Genomic DNA, 16975 nt, shown 5'->3' with positions numbered 1-16975 from the left:
GAGCTTAATTAACAGCAAAAAATTCAATTGACAGTTTTACATCCAAAAGTGATTTTTCTCTGCCAAGCAAACCAGTTTTCAAAGGTCCATTTGTAGTCATACAAACCGACCTTGATGGCCACCTGGGCCATAAGGCAGCTTTGGCCAAAACAAACAGTCACTCCCTTTCTTCTGTCCTGAAAATGCAAAGTGTAGAGTTATTTCCACCCTGTCTACGGAAAGCCCTCCTAAAATTCATTAGCCCCCTTTTTTTGCCTTACTAATAAAATTAAAAGTAAATGCTATTTTATGATCCATAATTTTGCAGCATGCCACAAAGCGCATCATTCTGAATATGACTGCACTGCAGAAGAGGCGTGGGTGACAGTGTCACACTGAAAGCCTCTGGGCATAACCCTGACGTTTCTTTCCACAAAACCTCTGATATAACGTTGACATGTCATGTTTTCCCCTCTGAAGATAGTGTGGGGAAATCATCCAGTTAACAAAAGTTTCTGGTTAATTGGGTTCCAGTTAATCCAAAATTGACTAGAAATAAATTTTCTATTTTTAATGGATAAAAAAACCAATACATGAATGCCAGGAGGAAACTGAATTACAAATTCACTAATTGGGGAGTAGATGAATTTTCTCATTAGATATCAACCTTTCACGATTATGGGGACTGAACAGTATTCACACTAGACAGTCAAAGGACCAAACCGTTGTCACAAAACAGATCACTCCAAGCTTCTCAGGTACTTCAGAAGGTGGAGAACCCCTTCAGGCCCCTAGGAAATATTTCAATACGTTACCAGTGTTTTCAAGCACTAATTCACAAATACATTTTCAAAGAGGTGTTTAGCTACATGGTTCGTACGTACCTGACTTATAGACAAATCTTAATTACTTTCTATAACACGGGGGTAACCTATATGGTGACAGAAGCCAAATTCAACCCTGTAAAGTCACTGTGGTATTGAGTTCTGTTTTTTATATTATATAAATAGAATATTAATATTTTAAATACCCTATGAATATTTATCCTCCCTGTTAACAGCATCCTTGGTGTTGCATCAAAGATAGAGGTTCTTACGTTGTATTTTCATACCACAAGATACTTTTGAAAATTATGGATAACTACCATTTAGTGGGTGTAGGTACTATTCCAAATGCCTTTTAAGTTTTAACTCTAATCCTCACAAAAACCCTATAAAGTCAGCACTCTTGCTTTCTCAAGCCTTAGAGGAGACAATTGGATTCAGAGGGGTTTAGTAAGCTGCCAGGTTTATGACCACAAACAGATTATTAATTTATAAATAAGGCTGGGTTCAGACCCAGAGAATGTGGCCCTAGAGCCCAGGCTTGTCACCACTCAATTATATTGACTTGCCCCAAGACTCACACATGACAGTGTGTGATCCCATTTTCAACAACACACAATGGGAAAACGTGATGTAGCAGAAAGGCTTTGGAGGTGGACAGACTTCGGTTCCTGTCTCATTCCAGTCACTCCCTGGGTAACTTCATTCAGCTCCCTCTGCTGTGTAAAATGGAGATGGTGACCCCACCTCCTAGCTTTGTTATGAGGATTAAATGAGGTGAAGTGCCTAGCTAACCCCACCCCTGCCTCTCCTCCTGAGCTGTGTGGATAATATAATCCCTGGGTTCCCAAAATAAAGTCAGGCAAACCTGCTTTCTAATCTACTACACGAGAGCTATAATGTCCTCAGCAGTAGGCTAGTGATTTAAAAGAACTGGTCTCTCCTTTAATTCTTTAGTAACTAATTGTCTACCAAGCATAAGAAAGAATAAAATTTGTCACTGGTATCAGATCATATGGTAGATATTTTGAAAAGAGCAAAATAAAACAAAACATAACTTAAAACAACGTTATATCAGGTGATAGATATATCTTTCCTAAGCAAATTGAAATTAACTTCTTGTTATGTTGCAAGCTTTACTCCAAAAAATTCTAGCAAGAACAACAGAGTTATTCTTGCAACAAAGAAAGTTTAAGAGATAAATAAATCCTCATTAATATAAGGGAATTAAAAAATGAGGTACCATACTATCTGCAGAATTTCAAAGCCTTTTTTTTACACAGTAGTAATTATCCCAAAAGATCCCAGGTAACATTATTAATTTGTTTGCTACTTAACTGTGATAAAATTTGGGATCTGAGCTGCCCATTGTGCACTGTGCACTGCCACAGATTTTATGTACTTAAGAAGACCTTTCTCACAGTCCAGTAATTAGGTGCTATTGACATTGTAATCTTTGAAAATGTTCCTAATGATCCCCAAAGTCACAAATCTCATAGATAAAACCTCAAAGTAACAGTGACCCTTTAAGTGGCTTGTCAGTAAGAGAAAGCTCAAACATAAATATCTGAAACACAGGAGACACCCAAATTTAAACCTAGATTACATTGTATTGTTAATTCTCTCAGACTTTTAGGGAAGAAACATGGAAGAAATGATTTTAAAGGCTTTTAAAGAATAGTAGAACAATCGCAATACATTGGATAGGATTTTAAAACCTTTCTTTTCACCCTTGGAAACTTTGGACCTGAAAAGTGTTTTTTTTTACTAAGTGTATTATCCACCAATTTATAAAAATAAATATTAATTGAAAGTGGAGTTCAGTTGACCCTGTTTTTGTTTTAAACACAAAAATAATTTTAAAAATCACACAAGTAATTGGAATTTAAAAGATAAAAAGGAAAGCATTTTAGGCATAAGTGTTAGCATTGTTTTACATATTGTTTCTAGACTTCAGCTATAATTAATATAATTTACTAAGGTATTCATATTCAAATGCATATTTTACAGTATTACCACATATACCACATACATACATAATATATAACATCACTTAGCATGTAATTGATGGCTATTAAAAACGTTAAAATAGGACTAACCTGATTTACTAAATATAATGTATTAAGGGGTCTGTTAATGTTTATGATGTCACTGCCACCAACTTTTCTACTTCCCTTATTGTCACCAATTACCTGTAATTCAAATGTTGTATTGCTAAGTTATATACGTCATCCTTGTCTTTGAGATTTGGGCTGATTCTCAACTACCTTTTCTTAAGAATTTGCCTTGCTCTTTATGCCTGTGTTCTAGAGATATTTTCTATTCGAGGCATGGGATTTAGGATATTAAATGACAAATAAAGCCTGGAAGATCAGCAGTGTGTCTCTTTTTTTTTTTTTTTTTCTTTTTGCGGTATGTGGGCCTCTCACTGTTGTGGCCTCTCCCGTTGCGGAGCACAGGCTCCGGATGCGCAGGCCCAGCGGCCATGGTTCACGGGCCCAGCCGCTCCGCGGCATATGGGATCCTCCCAGACCGGGGCACGAACCCGTATCCCCTGCATCGGCAGGCGGACTCTTAACCACTTGCGCCACCAGGGAGGCCCAGCAGTGTGTCTCTTAACATACCTTTCCAAATACAGGGAATTCTCAATGGCACAGAAAAGAGCCAAGATGACCAACTGGATTCGGGAATTAATCTGAAGTTCTCTATCCAACTGAAGCTTTGTCCATTGGTCAAATAGGGAATTGAAAAATGTGAAAAATGAAAACAGATAATACATGCTTTGAAAATAATGTTAATAGTTGAAACAAGTAGGCAGGCAAAGTACTCTGAATTTGTAAGATCATAACAACTTAGTAGGAAAAAAGGTCACAACTAATACATATTAAAAGTGTACTTTATTAATTGATGGACTATCTTGTATTAATTCAGTCTAGTGATACTTTTAAGTATTTGTAGACAATGTTTCATTGAATAAATGCCACTAAGCATATTCCTAATTATGCCCCAAATTGGTACTCAGAGGTCTCCAAAGCATGTAGCATGAGGCAAAGATGGTTTCTGGTGTGTGTTATTATTCAGTCATTGGGCCATGAGTTGGATTCCAGCAGCCTTTCTGGATCCTGTGGCCACTGATTTCATCCCAAACCTCAGCTGCCCATTGCTGCCCAGTCATTATAAACCATATAAGCCTTTTATGGTGGTAACAAAATATTGAGAGAGGTTTTAGTGTTGAGTGAGTATTAATTTTTAAATTTAGGAATGGTTCTGTTAGAGAAATGACAAAATGTTACAAGATGTGTATGGATTCATGCAAATTCATATCAAGTTGCACCCTTAAGTGAACTGGGAGTGACATCTTTGCATGTGAAGGATACCATGTAAATATTCCTTTCAATGGGAGGAACCCCGAGTTTGGAATTTGAGGGAATAAATTGAGATCAGAAAAGCGGACATTTATGTCAGTGTAGAGCAGTGTCACTGGGCTTCAGTCCTCAGCCTTTCCTGTTCGCGGCTGGTTCAGATTCTTTAATGCACGTTCCTTATCTTGAATGAAATGATCACAGGGAAAAAAAGTAGGTCATAGGAAGAAGTATGTTGTATACTATTACATGCTACACAAATGTAAGCTAGAGTGACAACTATCAAATAATCTTATTATTTGTGTTTACATATCAGTAAGAATGAATTGAGGAAGGGCTTGTTGACTAATTTAGAAACTATTTTTTTGTCTTTTATGAAATATTTCAAATATTCAGAAAACACTGAATTACATGTTGAGTACCCATTGCGTATGTGTATGTTTTAGTATATGTGCATGTTAAAAAGTATCATTACTTCAATAATTTGTTTAGTGAGGACCTATTGATGATAAATTCTGTTTGTCTTAATTTTATCTCCCTCTTGAGGGTAGTTTAGCAAGATACGATATTCTGGGTTGGCAGTTATTTTTTCCTCCACATTTTGTTATTATACCATTGCCTTTGAGCCTCTGCTCAGGCTTCTTGAAGTTTGTTGTAGATTTGTCAACCATTTGTGGTCATTTAAGTTTTCTTTATGTAGCTTTTAAGGTTTAGTCTTTATTCTTGATGGTCTGTAGTTTTACTGTAATGTACTCATTCTATAAAATGTATTTAATCTTGATCAATATTCAGAGTACAATTTGGATCATTCATATCTTTCTTTACTTCTAGAAATTTCTCAGCCATTGTCTTTTCAAATATTGCTTGTGTAACATCCTACACATTATTTTCTTCTGAAGCACCTCACAGTCTCTTCTCGTGCCTCTAATCTACATTTTCTAATTTTTGTGTTTATTTCTCTGTTGTGCATATGGATGGATCTCCTGATGTTACCTTTTCCAATTTTCCAATCCTCTCTTCATCTATGCCCAATTTAGCCCATGTTTTAGTTTTATTTTAGTGACTTTTTTTATTTCCCAAGACTTTAAATTGATTCATTTTCAGAGCCACCAGCTCCTATTTTATCCTGGCCTGTTTTGCATCATAATTTATGTGTTTAGTGGACACCATCAATTATTTCTGTGAGCATACTAAACACACATTTTAAAATCTTTGTCAAACTATTTCACCAACTGAAATTTATCTGGAGTGAATTCGTATTCCGATAGCTTATCTTTCTGTTGTCTTTCCTAGCATTCCTTTCCTTTATTTATTTTGGAATTTTGGTTTACAGGGTCAAGTTTCTCTGTCTCATTCATATTCATTCTCTCTCTCTCTCTCTCTTTCTCTCCCTCTCCCCTCCCGCCACCTGAATGCAGTATTTCCTGAGTACAGTTTGGTAACTGCACCCACTTCCGCCACTCTCACTCCCAGTCTACAGCCAGTTCTTATAAGTTTGGGGGTGCCTGTCCTGCTGTGACAATAGGGTCTTGAAGCCTTTAAGCCATCAGGTCACTTGGCTCAGTTCCTGTGAGTGAAGTAAGTTTTGCCTTTGAGCCTCCCTAAGCCCAGAGCTTTCTAAAAAGCCATAGTAGCCCAAGGTTAGAAACTTTTTTTTTCTCTCCCAGTTTCCTTTCATTCATGCTTCTGTCTTTGAGGAGTGGTTTGTTCTTTCACCCAGCATGGAGCACATTTAGCCTCTGTCACCAAAAAGGAGCTTTACTCCTGGCTGTCACTGTGAATTTCTGCAGCTGGAATTACACAGCTCTGTGGTTTCAGCCTGTGTGTGAGTGCTAGGGCTGCCATAACCAAGTACAGCAGCTGGTTGGCTGGTTTCACAGCTCTGGAGGCGGGAAGTCTGAAATCAAGATGCCAGCAGGGTTGGTTCTTTCTGAGGTCTGTGAGGGGGAACCTGTCCATGCTGCTCTCAGAGCTTCAGGAACCTCACGTGTTCCTTTGCTTGCAGATGGTGGTCTCCTCATGTCTTCACACAGTCTTCCCTCCGTGTGTGTGTATCTGTGTCCAAATTTCACCTTTTTATGAGGATGAAGACAGATTGGGTGAGGGTCCACCCTAATGACCTCATCTTAACTCAATCATCTGCAAAGACCCTATTTCCAAATAAGGTCACATTCACAGGTCCTGGCAGTTAGGACTCCAACGTCTTTTGGGGGAGACACAATTCAGCCCATAAACAGCCTTGTTCATTGTTGTACATTTCTTTACCTGAGAAATATTTATCTATTTATCCCAGTATGTCTTTGTTTTTTGGGGTTTTTAAAAATTTATTTTATTAATTTATTTATTTTTGGCTATGTTGGGTCTTCATTGCTACGCACAGGCTTTCTCTAGTTGCAGGAAGCAGGGTCTACTCTTCGTTGTGGTGTGCAGGCTTCTCATTGCTGTGGCTTCTCTTGTTGTGGAGCACGGGCTCTAGGCACGTGGGCTTCAGTAGTTGTGGCTCGTGGGCTCTAGAGCACAGGCTCAGTAGTTGTGGCTCACAGGCTTAGTTGCTCCGCGGCATGTGGGATCTTCCCAGACCAGGGCTCGAACCCGTGTTCCTTGCGTTGGCAGGCAGATTCTCAACCACTGCACCACTAGGGAAGACCCCCAGTATATCTTTGGAGTTTTTTCTTTTTAAGTTGTTATTTATCATGTCCATACAGTGTAATAAATCATGAACTTGGTATATTGTACTTCCTTCTCCCCCACCAAAAAATTCCTATATGTTCAAACCAGTTTTCTTCATGTTTCTAGACCAAAGACCCTTCATTTGATTTCAGGCCTACCTTATGTATACAGTCTGTTCTAAGAACACTTCTCCTTTGTAAGCAATGGCCCCACTTCTTATTATCCTATACATCAAAAGCACATGTTAAATATCTACTGTTTCTTGAAAGAACATTTTAAAAGTCTCTGTTGCACCTTAGTAAAAGTCCTTTCCCCCGGTGTTCTGTCTGTGAAATAGGCAATAAGTTACCTTTGCTGGAAAAGGATGTGTTATGGGTTGAATTATGTCCCCCCCTCCCAAAAGATATGTTGACACCCTAACCCTGGTTCCTGTGAATATAACCTTATTTATAAAATAGGGTCTTTGCAGATTTAATCAAGTTAAGATGAGGTGATTGGGGTGGGCCCTAATCCAATATGACTGGTGTCCTTATAAGAAGAGGGAAATTGGGGGCTTCCCTGGTGGTGCAGTGGTTGAGAGTCCGCCTGCCGATGCAGGGGACACGGGTTTGTGCCCCGGTCCGGGAAGATCCCACATGCCACGGAGAGGCTGGGCCCGTGAGCCATGGCCCCTGAGCCTGCGCCTCCGGGGCCTGTGCTCCGCAACGGGAGAGGCCACAACAGTGAGAGGCCCGCGTACCACCAAAAAAAAAAAAAAAAGAGGGAAATTGGGACACACACACACAGGGAGAATGCCACGTGATGAAAGAGATAGCGATTGGAGAGGTGCAGCTGTAAGCCAAGGAACCCCAAGGATCTACAGCCACTACCAGAAGTTAGGAAGAGGCAAGGAAGGATTGTACTCAGAGTTTGAGAACGAGCAAGGTCCTGTGAACTCCTGGATTTCAGACTTCCCGCCTCCAGATCCGTGAGAGGATAAATACGTGTTGTTTTAAGCTATGTCGTTTATATTACTTTGTTACAGCAGCTCTAGGAAGCTAAAAGCAGGATGGCAATTTGATAATTTCCATGACATCCACATTCAATAGATAGACAGCCACCATCCCAAGTGAGTTCAGGGACCTTGTGTTTCCAGTTGGCATTACATCGTAGGGTAAGGAGTTCTGCCATTGACGTCTCAAGTAACGGAGACATCTCCCTGTGATTGATTAGAAAGCTCCTTCCTCCAACTTCAAGGTATGTTGTCGTTTTAAGGAATCAAATATGATAAGGCTTGTGTATAAATGTGCCTGCCACTTGCCAGGCATTCAGTAAGTGATCAATAAATGTTGAATAAAATTGAGTCTGACGTTCACGTCACATCATAATTGTATGAACTTGCGTAACAACCTAACGTCCCTATTTGTCCTCTGGCTGAAGAGTCCCCCCGCATCCCGGTGCTCTCCTCCTGTAATCCCGTCGACACCGCCTTCTTTTCTCACTCATCCCCTCCCTTCCTCTTAAGGCAAGCGCCCTCTGGTCCTCCTTACCTTTAATGTCAGCCCTCCAGAGAGAAATCGGAACCTGCTTTGTCTCCTTCTCTAGCCCCAGATGACTCCACTTGCTTTCTGCTCTGCGTCTCCCTGACACTGTTCCTCCCTAGGGCATCCTCCCTAGCAAATTCTTCAAATGTGAAATAGTTTTCAGTTCCTCCAGTGTATCCCCTGGCACTGGGCCACACCCCTTGCATTCTGTTACTAATGAGCATCCCTTAACTCTTGAAATGCTCTTCTCTTTTTTTTTTTTTTTTTTTTGCGGTACGTGGGCCTCTCACTGCTGTGGCCTCTCCCGTTGCGGAGCACAGGCCGGACGCTGATCGGCAGGCAGATTCTCAACCACTGCGCCACCAGGGAAGCCTGAAATGCTCTTCTCTTGACTCCAAGACACCAACCTGTTCTTGTTCTCCTCCTACTTCTCAGAACATCCTTCTCGGTCTCTCCTGGTTACTCAGTTCTGCCCCCGCTCTGAGCATTAAGTGTTGGGGTCACTAAGGATTTCATTCTTTGATTCACTTTTACACACTTTGTTATTCCTCTGCATCCTTCAGTAAATGTCTATGGCTTTCAGGATAAAACCAAATTCTTCAGTTTAGCATATAAGAGCATGCATAATCCCTGCCTCTCCCCTACATGAGCACTCTAATCTAGTCATAACAAATGACTTGCTGTTCCCCACTCTTCCATGCTATTCCATGCTTCTGTGCCTTCAGACATGCTTGCACCTAGGTGGTGGGTCTTGTGCCTGCTCTTGCTGGGGCTTGCTTATATTCTACAGTTAGCTGGCTGTCGGTGGCCTCAGGCTGTCCGTCTGCTGGGCTGACAGGCGCAACCACATCTTACATTTCTCATCATTGATCAGGCAAACCTGGTCTTGCTTTCATGGTGGTGTCAGGGTTCTCAAGAACAGGAAAAAAGAGTAAGCGCCAGCGCACAAGGACGGTTGAAGTTTGCTGACACCATATTGGCTTCTGTCACATTAGTCAGAGCGAGTTTCATGACTAAGACTGGTCAATGTGGAGGCAACTGGAAAGGCTGTGGGTAGCGAGGGGTCCACACTTCTTAACCTCATAGGTTTCACCTTCTTTTTGTTAATTCATTCATTCATCTATTCATTCATTCTACAGACTTTATGAGCACCTACTAGATTTTACTTTTTTAAATTGAAGTGCAGTTAATTTACAACGTTGTGCTAGTTTCTGGCATACAGCAAAGTGATTCAGTTATACATATGTATATTCTTTTTCATATTCTTTTCCATTATGATTTATTACAGGCTATTGAATATAGTCCCCTGTGCTTTATAGTAGGACCTTGCTGTTTATCTATTTTATATATAGTAGTTTGTATCTGCTCATCACAAACTCCTAATTTATCCCTTCCCCACCCCCATCCCCCTCTGGTAACCATAAATTTGTTTTCTGTGTCTGTGAGTCTGTTTCTGTTTTGTAACTAAGTTCACTTGTATCATATTTTGGATTCCGCATATAAGTGATATCATATGGTATTTGTCTTTCTCTGTCTGACTTACTTCACTTAGTGTGATCATCTCTAGGTCTATCCATGTTGCTGCAAATGGCAGTGTTTCATTCTTTTTTATGGCTGAGTAGTATTCCACTCTGTATATATACCACAGCTTCTTTATCCATTCATCTGTCAATGGGCAGTTAAGTTGCTTCCATGTCTTGGCTATTGGAAATAGTGCTGCTATGAACACTGGGGTGCATGTATCTTTTCGAAGTAGCGTTTTGTCTGGATATATGCCCAGGAGTGGGATTGTTGGATCATATGGTAACTGTGAGCACCTACTATAAACAAAGACTTAGGCGAGGCACTGAGGATGCAGAGAGTCTTCTCAGTGCTTGAAATTTCTATTCTAAGACGGACACTCAAAGATTAGCACATTCAATAAAAGTAATGGCAGTATTTACAGAGGTCCCACGAGGCAAGGTGAACCTGAAAATGCCTCTCTGCATTTGTCACCATTTCCGCAGAAACTGCTACCTGGTGAAAATCAGGAATAGCCATTAGCAGCCCCTTCCCTCATAAAGATCATAAAAAGCCAAAATACAGAAACGATGTTTAAAGTATTTTCAGTGTGTAAATTTTTTAAATTGTAATTGAAAAATTACTATATTTCTTTGGTAGCCTATAAATTCAAGCCATGGGATTGTGTGAACACAGCATTTCCTCTAAATATCAAATGTGGGCTAGAGGAGCAGTTAACATTTTAATCCTCCTTGCTTGTTTATAGGAACAAATTTGCTTGCAACTTCAAATTCACACTTGTGCAAATAAATTACAAAGACCAAAAGTGCAAATGAAAAATCCCTTTTCAACTAACTATGAAGCTTCCATATTAGGTATAATGATTTTTCTCTAGGATTAGGACAGATTGCATGGGGAGCCCAGGCTTTCATAAAGAGGGGGGTGGGGAATTGACTTGGGCCTTCATTTTCTCACAAAAGACACAATGAGAAGCGCATCTGTGAACATTGCATAATTTGTTATGTTCTACAAAGAGGTGGGTTTTTGTTATACACATACCAGAGCTATTTGGTACTGTTTCACCAATGATCTCTATTCAGGTCCAGAAAAGAAATTGGCCTCAGAAGAGTGAAAGGAGAGTAAATTTTTCTTTAAAAATTAGATACAGATTATCGCTTCAAAATGCAGGAGGGAATTTTACAAGTGACGGTGCACTGATTAGCTTTCCAATGGACACCCAGTCCTTTATGAATCGCATACTAGCTGTGGTCAACTGTGACCAATGTGGTTTATTACTCTCCCGAAGAGTTGAACTGGGATTACCCATCTAATTTAATTGAGAAATGTTGGGTGAACTTGAACTGTTTCATGGACATGAATGACCAGAGAATTTATTTGATAAGACATTAAAGGCTGAATATGGTAGCTATCTCTTTGATGGTTTGATACAGTCATTTCTTTAGTTCATTAGCAAATCTCTCATAGATTTTTGTTGTTGTTATTATTCTTCTGGGGATTACATGAGCAGCCAAAATGAAAAAGGGAGAAAAACGTTTCTGTACATCATTAGAAAAAATTTTTAAAACTTACCTTTATCGGTAAATATTCATGACAGTTTTTAATGTAGTCTGAAAAGTGACATCAGCTTTTAAGTAAAGGAAGCTAACAGTAGTAAAATTGTGGAAAAATCAATAAACCCACTGTATTTTCACGTGATAATCCCTAAATTATTTTTAAATATTGTCTTCTGATTTCATTTATTAAGGGGGAAAAAAGATGTCAGGAAGTTAACATGTTATTCACCAGCATCCTTTGCATTTTCTTGTAAACTGGTCAGTGTGAGCTTTTATTGCTGGCATCTCAATGAAACGTTTAAGGTAACTTTACCATTAGCAGAGCACACAAGGTAGCATCAGATGAAAAGGTGCCTTCTCTTCTTATGTCTGCTAACATTAACATAAATTCTGCTCTATTCCCAATGACAAGCGCTAAGGTGTAATGTGGATGTTTGCATCTTTTTTAAAACTGTATTTAAATGTGATATCTTTTAAACTACTCACAGAAACTCAGAGATGGAAACTCTTAAGAATAAATTACAAAATCACACCTCATATTCCTAGTGACTCTTTAAATGGAATTTTTCATTGAAACTTTGTCATTAAAATAGAGAGGCCTTTGGTTGTGCCCATACAAGCATAATAAATTGTATATGTTTGTGGTACTGAATGACTCTTGCCCATATGCTGCACTGCAAAGCTACATGAATAAGGCATTTACCAAATCAGGCCCACCACATTAAACAGAAAAACAATCTTTATTCATGGTAACTTATCAGTTTCAATTAATCAACCTTAACAATGGAAATTCTGATGTGTTCAAGCAACTTGAAAGCAATAGGTCATCTTGAGGGCAGCCATGTTGTGTCTTTGTGCCTAAGGTTTCAAACAAAGAGACATCTCCAATAAATATACATGCATATACATACATACATGTGCATATATATATATGTACCAATGGATGGTCATATCTATGCCGGGTCACGCCAACCAAAATGCATGTTAAGTATTTAAGACTTTTATCATAGCAAATGTAATTATTTTCCTCCAAGTATTACTTTTTGAGCTCTGCAAGTGTAAACAAAAGGAAAGAAATTTCCATTGGATGACCATCCTTTCAGTTTCTGTGCTGCTATGTGAATAGCATTGTGCAAACCATTCCAATGGTTTTGAAAAGGGGTAACCATTGGTTTGATTTGGTTACACGGTTTAGTAAAGAGCTCCCTCCCACTGCCTTAGGGTCTGTGAAAGGTCTGTGACCTGTTTAGAACTGCCAAGTGAAATGTCATGTCGCCCCTCCCAAATGGGAGTATCTGCATTCATTTGATCAGTATAAAAAATGATTGGGGATGGCGAGATCAGTGCTTTTGAATTGCAATTTATAGCAGTTTACAAAAATGCACATTGTTGGAAAAGAAAACATGGAAGTGTTTCTTTCCAAATTGCATTACCTGTGAAATGTCATTAGTCTTTTAAGGATATTTACATCCTTTTTTAAAATTATTATTTAGGAGACTTATACTTCAGCTAAAGAAAATCACATTTTTATTATAATTTTTAAAACTTGTATTTTGGTTCTAGTAGCAGAATTTAAGGAACACAGTGTGTCCACCTTCTTAGGATAAACATAATTTGTTATTTCCACTTACTCGTTCTCTAAGATGGTCTTTGCTAATCCGTTGCATTAGCGGAGGATTCCCAATTATCTTTCCCAGATTCTAGAGGAGTCATTTGCTGGTAAATGCCTTGTCTGCTGATTTCTAATAGGGAATCTGAAACCACAGGTATATTTAATTCTACTAGGTCTCCATTATTCTTTCAATGGTTTACTACTGAAACTTCTTTGTTGGATGAATACTTTCTAAATTATGTTTACCCTTCGATTCATCTACATGTATGCACAGTTTCATAAAAGGAATGTTATTTCTTTTCATTAAATTCGTACAAGAGTACATGAACTTTATCCCAAAAGTTAAGGTAGGCTGTTCCAGTTCATAAGTTAATGCAGCCACCTGGGTCTCTGGGATCCGGAAGTGCTGAAAGCTCCATCTTCTTCAACTTAGGCAGTGGGTAGAATCGGACATTATTTTGAAGATTCTTCTTTTAGTAAGAAAAGTTACCTTGGGAAAGGGGCCTTAGAACTTCCCTGGCTGATACTGGACGAGAGAAAGAGGGGCCCTGCTTCAGAGAACACTTGACCCAGATACACTCCCTAGCACTCCACTTTGAACCTCCCAACCATTGAAAGCTGAGCTTGTCGCGTTTTTATCTTTGTTCATGTTAAGCCTTGGAATGACAGCCTGGCTCTGTGTCCCCCTCTTCCACTGCCCCGGCTGTGAGTGTCCACATTGACACCTACCGGTGACCGCAGGCTGCAAGTCTTTGTTGCCTTCTCCACGCTCCTGGCTTTCACTGGGGTTAGCTCGGGGCCTTTGTTCCCCTTCAAAGCTGGAACATCATATCCCATGTTGTGGCTTTGCTGTCTCAGACCCCCAACGCTTTCCTCACAATTTACACACCAGGTAAATGTCCCTCCCTACCGAGCAGAGAGCCCAGCCTGGGGCGGGAGGTGGGGAGCAGGGAGGGCAAACCTCCCCACGCCCCAAATTCAGAACCCCGCCAAGTTGATTGTCTTCTCTCCTCATTCATAATTTGCTATTTCATAAAGAGGAAAGATTGAAAACGCAAATGGAAATGTAAACCTTAGTCAGATCCTAGGACCCAAACACAAGACAACCCCTGCCTTGTTTTATTCTCTTACGATGGCTCGTAACTCCTGAGTCAGAGGCCTTGGTCACAGGCACCTCAGACCATTTCTCCAGTCTGGGGCAGCAGGAGAACTACCTCAGGGGAAAACTTGACGGGCACATGCTGTTTTGAAGGCCAAGGAGGATCTGGCCGCCTGACTGACCTGTCCTCACCCCCTCGTCGAGGTTACTGAAGAGGCCCCCCAGCCGGAGCCAGGCCTGGGAGGCTCCACTGAAAGGGAGGGAAAGAGCTATGGGTGGGGAGTGGTTTATGTACAGAAGTGAAACAAACTTCACATCTCTTCGTCTCTCCCTATGTTTAGTGAGGCTGTCAGAAACCCTGGAAGAAGAGCCTTTGGAGAAGCCGTCGATGCCCCAGAACACCCCAGTGAACGACACAGATGCTCCTGAGCAGGCACCGGACACTGGGCTGCGCAGAGCGGGACCCCAGGAAGAGGGCCCTCCCCATCCTGGCGTAAGGACTGCCTCCCTGACAAGGGACACCATCTCCAAGGCGTTTCTAACATAACTGTTCCGTCTCTCCACATGTCGCACACGCGCTGGAGCACCGCGCTTGAAGAGAAGGCCAAGTGCGCACTTTGTGCGCACCTTTCCAAGCTCAGAAGGAAACCCCGCTCGCTGGCGCTTGGTGAGCGGGGCGCACAGACCCTGAGCAGCCGCCAAATCCATCCAGGCGCTTCCTGGGCTCAGCGGGGTGCCCCAACGCCTTAGTGTGGGAAGGAACGGACTTCAATTAAAATTATAAAGTGTAAAGTTTGAGGCACTAACCCTGTGTCATTCCCTCTCTAATCCACTCCGTCTCTCTCTAACACGAGTCGAACTGATTTGCTGCCAACTGATCCCATAAAGGCGAACCAGGAAACCTCGAAGGGGATTTTAAATTTCCTCTAAGGAGGTCCACTCTGACATAGGCACGGGACTCCCAGACGTATCTTAAACGCCGTAAACAATCCTTTAGTAAGTGTGGAAACTCTTCGGAGTAGTGCTTCCAGGTAAGGATCAAGATAAAGATTTACATATCTATTCTTAACGGAATGTCAGGTACCATTTCCTGAAAGACCGGTTTGCTTTCTTCCCGGCGCAGTGGTCAATTCGGTCCTTTCTGTTCCCTTGACTACAAGTCAGGTCCAGTCTGCAGCCCAGTTTCAAGACAGTAGACTCTGGATTGCAGATTTCTAAAGCTGCTTATTAAATCTCAAGAAGTATATTTGTGGTAGCTGTCACATAAAGCTGATATACCCTGGTGCAAACGAAAGCTACAGAGGTGAGTTATTTGTGCGTAAAAGGCACTGGATTTAATTGGAGAGAGACGTGTTTAACTCGAGTACATGGGGTGGCATAGCGCGGTGGAGCATTATTCGAGCTTCATCTACTATGCACTATATGCCACCGTCTCCAAAGGAGTGTTGCCCTAGAAACTTGTTTTAAATCTGCTATATATCAACACCTTTTTTTTAGCAGTCCTTGGCTGAATTACAGTTACACAGTTTGGCGCTTCTTTCAAATTTCCTCCCATCAGTTTGGCTAAAGAAAGGAATTTTTCTCCTTTAGAAATGAATTGGCTTAATTAGTAAGTAGATTAATGGCAATTGCTGGTGAGTTGGTTTCCAGCAGAGTTTCACCAGAGAGGGTTAATCGGAGTCAGGTCTGGAATCTTTCCCAGAACTGGCTGCCAGCCATTTCCACCAACCAATCAACCCTACAAGAAACGGAGGAAATGAAATAGAATTTATATTCTCTGTGCTATTATCCTGGACAGAAATTCCTTGGAAACAGTCTTCTGGCTGGGTGTAGAATAGACTGTTTCATGTCAGAATTTTCACAGAAACCTTGAAAAGTTTCACCTTCAAGATGTATCTGGGTACCAAAGCGGAATTTCACATGGCACGAGTGTCTCCAAAGAACACCGAGGGCACATTGGAAATGCCTGAGGCTCTTAAGTCAATTTCAGGTTTTACAGAAGTTGCACAAACCTCCTAAGTCCCACCCTAGATCTTAGCTACTAGAAGTCTTTACAAAGTTTAGTTGTATGTTTTGCAGCCTTTTCACTTATTTTTTCCATAGTGATAAAAAATGCATTCATAGTTTAACTTGCAGCTGCATTACTCTTGCAAAAAAAAAATCCCTGCTGAGAAATGCATATAAAAGGAAAAACAGATCGGCTGGACAGCAGTGTAATTAATGCCAGAAAGGGCTGAGGCCGGTTTCATAGTTTGTCTTTTGAGGATATCACGACGAGACCTGGTGAAAAATGACGCATGCTTTAGCATTTCAGAAAGCTGGCAACTGGCAGCGCTTTTCCTTTTTTCTTTGACTTTCTGCCTCAGAACAAAGAGGTCGGCAGAACTAGCTAGGTTGTAATGAGTTCTATGTCCCTAGCACATTAAGTGCATCATGGAAACATATTGTATCGAAATAGTTTGGAGGAGAATACCGGGGATGAAAGAGAATGGGTGCTTTGATCAGCTCCCTGGGGTCCTGAGCGCGCACAGACTGACTTGCAAGGCGTTATTCAGCTGGAGCTAGACACACTTACAACACCATTCAAAGAAATTTGCATATCTGTAATTTATCACATTGGTCCAGAACATTTTCGCAAGGTAAATAAAAGTTGGCTGAATAAAAAAATCAATCATCGCAGATAGTGTGCAAACTGTGAAGCCTATCTCCATTAAAAACATTAAAAAATATGTCCATAAAGCATGACGACTTAGAGGCTGACTTTATTATAAAATGTCCTTAGAGCAACAGGTTACACTGACAAAGACAAGAGTGGCCACAATTTCTTTGCAC

General features: G+C 40.7%; 1 protein-coding gene across 1 annotated transcript in view; it reads left to right on the top strand.

The window, feature by feature from the left end:
• Positions 1-14690, top strand: part of C4H10orf67 (chromosome 4 C10orf67 homolog) — a 97366-nt gene extending 82676 nt beyond the window's left edge. Inside the window, exon 16 of the mRNA XM_060096157.1 lies at positions 14485-14690. Within this exon, the coding sequence (XP_059952140.1) occupies positions 14485-14690 (206 nt within the window). The remainder of the gene's footprint in view (positions 1-14484) is intronic.
• Positions 14691-16975: the final 2285 nt, after the last annotated feature.

This window comes from Mesoplodon densirostris, chromosome 4 (assembly GCF_025265405.1).
Source record: "Mesoplodon densirostris isolate mMesDen1 chromosome 4, mMesDen1 primary haplotype, whole genome shotgun sequence".
NCBI classification, from domain to species: Eukaryota; Metazoa; Chordata; class Mammalia; order Artiodactyla; family Ziphiidae; genus Mesoplodon; species Mesoplodon densirostris.
Note: the sequence above shows the minus strand (reverse complement) of the source record. Positions and strands in the feature narration are given on the sequence as shown.